Below are 12802 nucleotides of genomic sequence, written 5' to 3' on the forward strand. Positions count from 1 at the left end.
TATCGCCCCAGTGTAGCCGTGGGATCATCAGTTGGATTGCTACACCTTTCAAGACGCTGGCGACTAGTGCGCCCAACCAACCCCATGGCACTACAGCCCTTGAAGGGCCTTGGCCTACCAAGCGACCGCTGCTCACCCCGAAAGCCTACAGATTACGAGGTGTCGTGTGGTCAGCACAACGAATCCTCTCGGCCGTTATTCTTGGCTTTCTAGACCGGGGCCCCTATCTCACCGTCAGATAGCTCCTCAATTCTAATCACGTAGGCTGAGTGGACCTCGAATCAGCCCTCAGGTCCAGGTAAGAATCCCTGGCCTGGCTTGGAATCGAACCCGGGGCCTCCGGGTAAGAGGCAGGCACGCGACCCCTACACCACGGGGCCGGCCATTGAGACACCACTACCTTTTTTACATTTACAATCGATGAAATTAAATTATGGTTTCCTTCTGGGAACTTAATTTTTGAGGATGAGGTAGTTTCCCGTTGCTTTCCTCACCGAACCAAAATTTGCTATTACATATCAGTCTGCCAGGTTCACTGAATACACGCATCAACCGATCTTATCAGCAACATTTCCGCACCTTTCATAACAGAGACTCGCTGCACAAAAAATGGCATTACGAGCATCGCTCATAGCTCAGTGACTTTCAAAGCCAACGATGAGACTGCACAAGTCAGTGAAAGTACCACCTGATGTAGCCCATAGCAGAAGACAAACTGCACTGTAAACACTCCTAGAAAGGCACTACCAGCATCCTAGGTACTTGAATCGGCACACCCTTTCAATGAATGAGATAACAGCGTTTGGCGATGGCGCGCCATGGCATGGTGAAACGCTTCATAGCTACGTTCAGTTCACTCAGTAAACTGTTCGAGATTTTCTGCTGGCTAATGATCATGAATTTAGTTTTGTTACCTCAATACAACGGTCTTAATTAATATCAACATTGATGTTGCGAGCTGTCAGGAGAGAGATGACGTGGAATGACATTAGTAGACAAATACGTTTGAGTGGTGTCTTTAAAAGTAGGAAAGATCACAATATGAAGATAAAGTTGGAATTCAAGGGGTAAAATTGGGGCAAATATTCGTTTATAGGAAGAGCAGTTGAGGACTGGAATAATTAACCAAGGGAGATGTTCAATAAATTTCCAAATTCATTGCAATTATTTAAGAAAATGCTAGGGAAACAACAGATTGGGGAAGTGCCACGTGGGCGAGTGCCCTGAATGCAGACGATTGGTGATTGATTGACTGACTAATGTGCGTAAGTGCTTGTGTTGTGTCAGGCCTGTTTCCAGTTGTGAACGTGATAGCGAGTAACTAACATCAGGCCAATGCTAAACAAACAGCGAAGTCCTCAGTCTATGTTAGAATGTTATTTGTGAGTAAATATTAAACTACTCTGAGGATATTGACGGAAGGCCACAGTCTCTTGATTGTTTACTGTTCAGGTCAATGCTAAGCCAAACTTTCTACAGCTGATGAATATTCTACGAGGGCGACATTGTAAAACAGTAGTTGTATAGTGATACGTAGCTCTGTAAAAGTGAAATGGCCATTACTTTCTTTCCTGTGAAAATACACGACTTTCTTTCATGGTTATTGCACCAAAAACCGTGTATTATGGTGAAACTACAGAACGTGGGATGTATAGCGAGGACTACGCCTGGCTGCTTTTCTAAAGAGTGATTCGAAAAGGTTGCGCAGAAACTGGAGGAGCCCGTGGAGGGATCGAAATGTAACGACCTTCGAACGGGAACGTATAGACTACCACAAGAAACCTGTCGCAGGGCAATTCTGGTTTTCCGTGGTTTACCGTTTTCACACTAGCCTTCGACTGTAACTCAATTAAAGCCAGGCTGCAGTGCTGCCTCTTACCCTGAAACCCCGGCTTGGAATCCTGGATAGTTCAAGGCTTTTAATTCTGGATTGAGGATTGGAATGGGGTTCACTCAGCCTCATGATACCAACTGAGGAGCTGTTTCATGGACCCGGTCGCGAAAGTCAAGCTGAATATGTTACACTGACTATCTGCAGGCCAGGTTTCTTAATAGGCTGTTGCACCATGGGTTTGTTTGAGGCCAGGCCGCTTCTATCCGTCGTCGTTACCGGTCATGCGAGCCTGGAGGCCCCGGATTCGACTCCCGGGCAGGTCAAGGACTTTTATTTGAATCTGACGGCTGGTTCGACGTCCGGCCAGCCTACGTGAAAACTGAGGAACAACCTGAAGGTGAAATGGTGGTCCTGGTTTGGAAATCCAAGAATAACGGCCAAGAGGATTCGTCGTGGACTACTGAAATTCCATCATTTCTTTACTGTAAAGTCAATACGGAAATGAAATGGCGCATGGCTTTTAGTGCCGGGAGTGTCCGAAAACCATTTCGGTTCGCCAGATACAGGTCTTTTGAATTGACGCACGTAGGTGATCTGAGGATGAAATGCTGATGAAGACGACACATAAACCCAGCCCCCGTGCCAGCGGAGTTAACCAATTATGGTTAAAATTCCCGACCCTGCCGGGAATCGAACTCGGGACCCCTGTGACCAAAGGCCTGCACGTTAACCATTTAGGCATTGAGCCGGACGTCAATACGGAATAATTATGAGATTCTTTAAACTGCAATTCATTTAAACACTCCCAAATGCCAGAGAATTCATTCTCTTGGAAACAGACAACGACAAACCGACTGAGCTGTTCTTCATCGCCTCGGGACCTCGAGTTTTACGCGGAATTGAACCGCGAGACGTGACTCCGAGTGTAATCTGCATTCATGTTGCGGCTGCATTGACGTTCTCACACGTCCCATATTTAGTTCTCTGAGTTGTGGTTTATATTAAAGAAGATTGTACTCACGTTGACTGCATTTTTGTGGCACAGGCAGTGACAGGAATCGGCCAGTCTTCTGGGCTCCAGGTCGTGCCTCACTGATGGCTGGCGACCCCACAGTTAAGGCACAGGCCAGCAGTACCAGGCATGGCACTACGATGAGCATCTGAAACATGAATTTTACAATAATAAGAAAAAGAGTACGAAGATGTTAGAATATGTTGAGTTTTCAGCCCCAAGGTAGGTTGGATCCCTAGCAACGTCACCATCAGCAATGCCAAATGGCGTAGGTGTTACCGGGGAAGCCTACTAGGGAAATGAGAAGAGATGTACTTTCCCGTTGCTTTCCTAGCTGAATGTCAGTCTACAAAAGCCACTGCAATGCATACACCACCCGGCCCTTCAGCACAAGGACTGCGTGCAGAAAGAATTACTAACATCATTCATACCTGAATCATTTTCATATTGCCAAACTCAAGGATGAGATAGATGGATCTATGAAAATAATACATTTAATAATGATAATAATGCTATTGGCTTTACGTCCCACTAACTACTTTTACGGTTTTTGGAGACGCCGAGGTGACGGAATTTAGTCCCGCCAGTAAATCTACCGACACCGGACTGACGCAGGATCGAACGTGACAAGTTGGTGTCAGAAGGTCAGCGCATCAACCGTCTGATCCACTCAGCCTGGCAGGAATGCATTTGTTCTCACCCATATTACAACTCATAGTGGGTCTAAGCCATCAGTTGCAGTAAAGTTACCATATGTTTCATTTTGATGGAAAGCTGAATGTGGTTGGTATTTTTAGTGTCGGCTCGCCAGATGCAATCTGTTTCATTTGACGCCCGTAGGCGTACGGTCGTGATCAGGATAAACTGATGAAGACGACGCATACACCCGTCCCCCGTGCCAGCGGAATTAACCAAGTATGGTTAAAACTCACGGGACCCCTGTGAGCAAATGCTTGTAGCCATGGAGCCGGTCTGCTTTGTAGTGTGACGTGCTATGTGTACAATTAACACGTGTACTGAGACGAACACAAACACCCAGCCTTGGAGCTACAGGAATTAACCAGATGTGACTAAAATATCACGCCCAGAAGCTAATTGAACCCAAGGCCCTCTGAATTGAAGACGACTACAACAAACATCCTCTCGATCGCCTTTGAATAGGCAATACTGAATGAGAGAAGAGGTGAAATGGAATAAATAACACAGTCCTGTAGTTCGTTTGCATTTCTACTTCCAGTCTGCCATTTTCATTTTTACATTATTCAATTCACAAGATGTAGTTAAGACAAAATACTTAGAATTTTCTACTCCAGAATCTTTCATTTCCTGTTAATCATTTATGATCTTATCATTGCACAGCTTTCTCCTATCCGGTCATAGGTAAGCAAAGTCTAGAACTGCAGATTGTTCATAACTTAATGCACATCATTTACGAATTCTATATCGTTTCAACCAAGCATACTTTGATGCAAATTATACTAGTTAAGAAACCGAGAAATTTAGTCGACAATTTCTGTAATATAAATGTTATTACAATAGGACAATAATAATCCACAACACAAGGAAATTATTTGTACTTTATTAGAAAATTAATGCTGAACTGGTATCATACATTTGGGAGATGGTTGCCAAACTTCCTCACGGCCATTCCCTCTCCTTCCGGGGTCAGAATAAATTCATAGTGATTTACATGTAAAAAAAAAAAGTAAATAAAAAAGAAATGAATAGTTGCTGTGATAAGGAAAATTGAGATTTGCCGATGATATTGTTTTTTTCCTCTGAGACTGTAGAACATGTACAGAAATCGCTGAATGGTGTGGACGGAGTCTTGGATAAGAAGTACGGAGCAAAACAAAAGTAATGGAGTGCAGACGAACGAAGTCAGGTGATGCAGGGAGGAAATGAAGTCTTAAAGAAAGTAGGTGAATGCTGTTACTTGGGTAGAAAAATAACTAACGACGGAAGAAGTAAGGAGGACATAGAATACAGACTAGCACAAGCTAGGCAGAGCTTTCTTAAGAAAAGGAATTTGCTCACTTCGAACATAGATATCGGAATTAGAAAGATGATTTTGAAGACTTTCGTCTGGAGCGGACATTGTACGGAAGTGAAACATGTACGATAACTAGCTCATAAAAATGAGAATATAGGTTTTGAAATGTAGTGTTACAGGAAAATGGTGAAGGTGAGACGGATATATCGAATCACGAATGAAGAGATACTGGATCGAAATGGTGAGAAGAATTCGATTTGGTTACATTTGACGAGAAGAAGAGATTGAATGATAGGACACATCTTAAGACACCCAGGAATTGTTCAGTTGGTTTTAATAATGATACTAATAATAATAATAATAATAATAATAATAATGTTTTTTGTTTTACGTCCCATTAACTACTCTTTTACGGTTTTCGGAGACGCCGAGGGGCCGGAATTTAGTGCCGCAGGAGTTCTTTTACGTGCCAGTAAATCTACCGACACGAGGCTGACGTATTTGAGCACCTTCAAATACCACCGGACTGAGCCAGGATCAAACCTGCCAAGTTGGGGTCAGAAGACCAGCGCCTTAATCGTCTGAGCCACTCAGCCCGGCTTCAGTTGGTTTTTGAAGGAAGTGTAGACGGTAAGAACGGCAAGAGTAGACCAAGGTATGAATATGACGAGCGAATTAGAGCAGATGTAGGATGCAGCAGTTATGTAGAAATGAAAAAGGTTAGCACAGAATAGGGTGGCATGGAGAGCTGCATAAAACCAGTCTATGGACCGATGACTCAAACAACAAGGAAAAGTTAAGCACTCTAACCAACATGGATTTTTGTATATTTAAATGTAAATTTATGTTTTCAGTAAGCAAAGCAAAGCAAAGTCACCTCCGTACAGGCCATAAAGGCCTTTGGAGGAGTGGAAGGTAAAGGCTTCCACCATTGTTAACCTCGGCACGTGAAGGATAGCTCTACGCCCGGCCGCCTTTGCCCCCACCTGGTACTCATTTTTGGTGTAGGCTGAGTGAACCTGAGGGCCATATGCACCTCCGTAAGTGGAAATCTCGTTTCTTAAATTTTACGACTTCCTGACGGGGATTCGAACCCACGTCCTTCCGGGCAAACCGAGCACGCCTTTACCGCCTCGCCCAGGCAGCCCCTTATTTTTTCAGTTCTCCAGCAAATTAGTTTCTTTCGGCTATTCTAGGTTATTTATTAGAGACTGAAATATGATCATGAGAAGTCTCTCTCTTAGATATCGAGAGGTCTATACTTCTTTGGAGCTTCATTTTAGTATTTTTCATATTTTCTTCTGGGTTGGTAACTTTTCTCTTAAGTTATGCTGTGACTTTATTGTAATTTTTTTTGAAGATTTTAAGTTATAATTAAGAAAACATTGAATTTGTTAGTAAATATATAGGGTCCGACAAATTCAAAAATATTATACCAGGTGAGGGTTGACAATAATCTGTAAAAATGCAGCTTGAAAACTTACCAATGGCAAGAAAACATCAGGACATCAGGTGATGCGTTTGCAAAAATTGTTAGAACAGTAAACAAGACCTTGTTAACTTCCTAATAAAGTAAAAAATATTCATTATGTGTCGTGTGGTTTTATTGTCTTATTCTAGCAAAACTCGTCGTCTGAAGTTCCCAGCTTACCTCTATAATATATTATTGGAATTTTAATAGAGGTGTGGTGAGTTAAAACGCCGCAGAATTCATCAAGGAATACCTCCTTAAAACGAGAAGCTTTCTCTGTGAATCAGTGGTAGAGGGTCGACCTAACTCAAGATTAGGGGTTCAAACCCGGCAAAGGTGGTTGGATTTTGAGGGGAAAAAGGAAGTCCTTGTCGTACGATGTCAACATATCAAGGATGTCTGGAGACACATGCGGTGTTTCTTTCTTCCTTTCTTAATCTGTTTACCCTGCAGGGTTGTTTATTCCCTCGGACCTCTACCGCCTCAAGGACAATGTCCTGGAGCGTGAGACTTTGGGTCAGCAGATACAACTGGGGAGGAGGATCAGTGCCTCGCCCACGCGGCCTCACCTGCCATGCTGAACAGGTGCCTTGTGATGGGATGGGAAGAGTGGAAGGGATAGACAAGGAAGAGGGAAGGAAGCGGCCGTGGCCTTAAGTTAGGTACCATCCCGGCATTTGCCTGGAGAAGTGGGAAACAACCGAAAAACACTGGGAATTGAACCCCCCTCTACTCAGTTGGTCTCCCGAGTCTGAGTGGATCTCGTTCCAGTCCTCGTATTACTTTTCAAATTTTCGTGGCACAGCCGGGAATCGACCCGGGTCTTTGAGAGTGGCAGCTAATCCAGTAACCACTACACGACAGAGGTGATCTTACATTTGGTGTTTACTCCATTAAAACTCAGGCGTATATCGTCCATCAGCGTTCCCTTGCGATATGGAAATTTTCAATATTACATCTCCCAGGGAATGACGGATGAATCATTGTAGAGAATTATTGAATTAATTTTTGGGTGCAAACCGAAAAACCAAGTGGATACATCTCTGCGCCATTCCATCCCGTCACTTCGTTTCGTACATATCGAATATGCAAATTTTAATCCGGGATGTAGCGTTGGAATGCCGACCAGTGCAGTGGCTTCCATAGGACCTGGTTAGTGCAGATGTAGTGTCTTCATCGGAGAATTTCATGCAATCTGTGAGAATCCTCAGCTACCTGTGCATAGACATGTACCCACTCTTAACATCACCCTGCCCACCTCTGTGTGATGGTTCGAGAGGTTTTAACTCCTCCAGAGAATGGAAAGAGGGGTGGGAAGTAGTGACAGAGGTGGACGTTCCCATCTGCACGCACGACCTGGACTGCCCTGAATAGAACTAGCACAGACCATGGCAGGTGCACTACCGACTCCCACGTGTGACGGTGGAACTTCAAGAATGTGTTATCCCGACATATCATGATAGTCAAGAAGAGTTTCTTATGTCAACTCAAGAATCTGTTCAGTGCAGTGAGAATCTTAACATTAGTTATAATGAATTAGAATGCTTGGCTATCATTGTTTCTTTATTGTACACAGATTTGTACATGTTCCATGATATTTACTAAGGTATTTACGCTGAATCTTAATAATGTAATAGGAATGTAGTATCTGACCGTACATTCATTTTCTTCTGGCAATTTTGAGAGGATTGATAGTATACACTATTGCGGAAATGAATTCCGTCGTTTTTGAAAGTTCTGTCTGTCATTCTGTTTAGATTAAATGAACGCAAAACTGCCAACCCGTTTTTGACGAAGATTGCCAGACTTAAAGAATAGACATCCAGGGTTTCCCTACATTTGATTTTTTAGCAATACGTTTAGTAAGAGCTGAGAAATAACATTTTTAACCCCCCGAGGATACCATGCGCCAGCCAGTGTGAAACGAACAATGAGTCAGCGACTTCTCTTGCCGATATCGCACCCAGATCAAGTGCTGGTTTGCTGCTAACAACAGCGATACTTTATTGCCCGTGTAAAATGCAAAGCCATACGAACTGAACTCTATAGTAAGTTATCTTCTACATGAGCACTGCCTGCGAGATTATTTATTTTTTGATTGTTGCTTCATTGAGATCTCTGAATTGTATTTTCTTACACCCGTACCTACGATCACTGTAGCGCCGCATACATTGTTGTGAGAAATCCTACGATCGTACGGCGTGGTGGCGCCCGTACAGTGTTCTATGGGCACTCTCAACACTGTATATGCTGTAAGCTCAGAGACATGACAATAGTGGACGGATACGTTTTAGTGGTGTCTTTAAAAGTAGAAAGGATCACAATTGAAGATAAAGTTAGAATTCAAGAAGACAAATTGGGCAAATATTCGTATATAGTAAGGGGAGTTGCACTTCTCTGCCAAAGTAGTATTAATATTTATCATTCCAAATAAAATTTATTTTGAATATTTGGTCCTTTCTTACTAAAATATTCATCCACTATAAAGAAAGAAACCTACCTGACTCACGCCGGTCAGAGATTGGAATAACTTACCAAGGGAGATGCAATCATTTAAGGAAAGGCTATCAGGGTGACTGGCCTAGATGCAGATCAGTACCGACTCACTTGTCTGCACTTTAATACTTTCTAGCAGTTTTCGTAAATTAGTGCGCTATGTCGCAATAGTTTCGTATCTTAATGGGTAGCGGAAACGTGAAGTTACGTCCTAGAAATGGTCACTGCTTCGAGCACGTATGAGCATGTACAGCAGGAGGACTGATCCCCCGGCGAGAAAGTTCCTCACAGATGATATTAACGCGAGCTGTGTAGCAAGTAGAATGTAGTCACCTCAGAAACAAGGAAGTACATTCCTTCCTCTTCCTGGCCTCAAACCCAAGGTCACTGGGGTTGGCATGTGTTTCGTCCGCTTGCCATTTCTGACGTCAAACCTACGTGGAGGGATATACCATACGTGAAATGCTTATAGAGGCTTATACTTCTATGTTTTCATTTTTCACCGCCAGTAAACCAATGAGTTTTGAAAATGCGATAACATGCGAAATTTACGAAAAATGCGAAATAAATACTAGAATGTGATATAAATGTCTACTTCTGTGGGGTAGTGGTTCGTGTGATTAGCTACCACCGCCGGAGGCCCGGGTTCGATTCCGGGCTCTGCCACGAAATTTGAAAAGTGGTACGAGGGCTGGAACGGGGTTCATTCAGCCTCGGGTGGTCAACTAAGTGGAGGGGGGTTCGATTCCCATCTCAGCCATCCCAGAAGTGGTTTTACGTGGTTTCCCAATTTTCCTAAAGGCAAGTGCCGGGATGGTACCTAACTTAACGCCACGGTCGCTTCCTTCCCTCTTCCTAGTCTATCCTTTCTGATTCACCCCCCACCCACTAGGCCCCTGTCCAGCATAGCAGGTGAGGCAGCCTGGGCGAGGTACTGGTCCTCCCTACTAGTTGTATCCCCTGACCCGAAGTCAAACGCTCCAGGACATTGCTCTTGAGGCGGCACAGGTGGGATCCCTCGCCGAGTTCGAGGGTAAAACCAACCCTGGTGGACAAACGGATTAAGAAAGAAAGACAGACAATATGATATAAATGCAAAACTGACAAATACGACTTTATTTATGTTCTTGAAACTTAAATAGGGAAGTTCGTGTCCTGCCTGCGAATGCTATTGGCTGTTAAGCTCAAATTCCCAGAGTTTCCCCAAGTTCCTCTGCAATGTATTTGGGTTCCTATGAATATTGCACACATTGAAATATATTTCAGTAGCCTAAATACATTTTCTTGCATTCGGAGATAATGGGTTCAAACCCCAATGTCGGCAGCCCTAAAGATGGTTTTCCATTTTCACACCAGATAAATGCTGGGCCTGTACAACTACATTATAAATTAATTCTATACAATTGTATTCACTCAACAGATAAAAATAACTAACACATCACTCTCGTACGTGACTGCGAATCTTCACTTAACTTTCACTCGCTCTGTTGACGAGCCAAGTGTGAGACAGACACAGCTGACCAGAGTCGCGAGGGATCGGAAAGGACGACTCTTCACTAGTTTTCATTTTAGTGAAAAAAATCGGTTTCCCTCGGTTGCCTCTCTTGCCTCTCCCTGCCTGTCTTCCTCAACTCGCTCACAGTTCTCAGCTTGCATGTGTTCGCAGAAGTGACAGAAACCACTAAAGAAATGAGTAGACCTAGCCCCACAATTAGTGTTTTCCATCCAAAGTATTTGATGGGTGGCGGTCGGGGTGTGGGGGGCGGAGGTGGTTGGTATATAAATTTTACTCAACCTTAGAGAATTATGAAAAAATCTTCTACCTGTTTCCAGTAATTCGAACGGGTTAGGAATGGGATGAATGAAGCCCCCCATCTAGCGGCGAGGATAGAAGTTGTGCCGGCTGCCAAAGCTTGTCATACTCCTCTGGGGCAATTCGTTAATGCCTGACAGATGAAATGAAATTGGAAAGTGTCGCTGGAGTGAAAGATGACAGGGAAAATCGGAGTACCCGGAGAAAATCCTGTCTCTTCTCCGCTTTGTCGAGGACAAATCTCACATGGAGTGACCGGGATTTGAACCAGGGAACCGAGCGGTGAGAGGCCGGTGTGCTGCCGCCTGAGTCACGGAGGTTCTTTAGAGAATCATATTGACCTTAAAAATAAAATGCTCTTCCTTTTCTTTCTTAATGCGTTTACCCTCCAGAGCGGGTTTTTCACTCTGACTCAGCAAGGATCCATCTTCTATCGCCTCAAAGGCAGTGTTCTGGAGTGTGAGACTTTGTGTCGGGGATAAACAACTGTGGAGGAGGACGGGTACCTCGCCCGGGCGGCCTCATCTGCTATGCTGAACAGGGGCCTTGAAGGAGGATGGGAAGATTGGAAGGGATAGACAAGAAAGAAGAAGGAAGCGGCCGTGGCCTTAAATTTGGTACCATCCCGGCATTTGCCTGAAGGAGGAATGGGAAACCACAAAAAACCACTTCCAGGATGGCTGAGGTGGGAATTCAACCCCTCTCTACTCAGTCGCCCTCCCGAGGTTAAGTGGAGCCCGTTCCAGCCCTCGTACCACTTTTCAAATTTCGTAGTGTTATGGCGACGATGGTATGGGAAAGGGCTAGGAGTGGGAAAGAAACGACCGTGGCCTTAATTAAGGTACATCTCCAGCATTTGCTTGGTGTGAAAATTGGAAACCACGGAAAGCCATCTTCAGGTCTGCCGACAGCAGCGTTGGAACCCACTATCTCCCGAATGCAAACCTCACTGACAGTTGCGCCTGTCTCCGTGATCATGAATGAAATGCGACGTGTAGAGCAGCGTGCTGTAACAATCCTCACAGCCTATCAGAGAGGAGAGAGGTGTTAATGTTGCAATCATTAACGGATTGTTATCGCAAAGCATGACACACGATCCTGCAAAAAGATAAACAAGTGAACTTTCTGTAGAAAGCAATGAATATCTTCCTTATTCCCAGTATGCAACACGTGCCTACTAGTTGCGAAGTAGGATGGGAATATTGTTCAAGACTTTTCTATTGTATCTGCTGCATTCAGAGAAACAGCAACAGTTTAGGTGTGACCTGTCAGACATTCTGTAATATATAATGGTGCTTAGTGTGATTAGCTGCCACCCCCGGAGGGGTATGCCACGAAATTTTAAAGGTGGTAGGACGGCTGGAACGGGGTCCACTTAGCCTCGGGAGGTCAACTGAGTACAGTGGGGTTGAATTCACACCTCAGCCATTCTCGAAGTGGTTTTTCGTGGTTTCCCAATTCTCCTGCAAGCAAATGCCGGGATGTTACCTAACTTAAGGCCACGGCTGCTTCCTTTCCTCTTCCTTGTCTAATTTTCTCAAATCCCCCCAAAGTCCCCTGCTCAGGAGAACAGTTGAGGCCGCCTGGGCGAGGCACTTGTCCTACTCTCTACTTGTATCCCCCGATCCAAAGTCTCACGCTCCAGGACACTGCCCTTGAGGCGGTAGAGGTGGGATCCCTCGGTGAACCCTGGAGAGCAAATGATTAAGAAGTAATGCTTCCAAATGATCACATTTCTGAGCTAATTATTCTCGTATCTGTTTCTTCCTCAAACGATCATTTTCTAAACAACATTTTAAAGAACTAGCTACTAAATATTATGACCCAAGGCAGACTCTGTGAACTCAGCCTCCTCAGCATCGAATGCCTTTGCTTCCCAGGAAGTTGCTCCAGTCTCTTTAGAATTAAATGTGAGTTCAGAAAAGTTTTAAACATTTCAAGACAAAAACATGTTTATTTACGACGTATTTCAACTAAAAACCAAACCCCATGGCACTACAACACTTGAAGGGCGGCCGCTGCTCAGCCCTAAGGCCTGCTGATTACGAGTTGTCGTGTGGTCAGCACAACGAATCCTCTCGGCCGTTATTCTTGGCTTTCTAGACCGGGGCCGCCATCTCACCGTCAGATAGCTCCTCAATTCTAATCACGTAGGCTGAGTGGACCTCGAACCAGCCCTCAGG

The 12802-nt window shown here is 44.3% G+C and overlaps 1 protein-coding gene across 1 annotated transcript in view; it reads right to left on the reverse strand.

Annotated features, from left to right (window-relative positions):
* Positions 1-12802, reverse strand: part of slf (C-type lectin domain-containing protein slf) — a 47098-nt gene that overhangs the window by 22834 nt on the left and 11462 nt on the right. The window contains exon 2 of the mRNA XM_067150970.2: positions 2856-2994. Coding sequence (XP_067007071.1) covers positions 2856-2994 — 139 coding nt within the window. The remainder of the gene's footprint in view (positions 1-2855; positions 2995-12802) is intronic.

Source organism: Anabrus simplex, chromosome 7 (genome assembly GCF_040414725.1).
Source record: "Anabrus simplex isolate iqAnaSimp1 chromosome 7, ASM4041472v1, whole genome shotgun sequence".
NCBI lineage: Eukaryota > Metazoa > Arthropoda > Insecta > Orthoptera > Tettigoniidae > Anabrus > Anabrus simplex.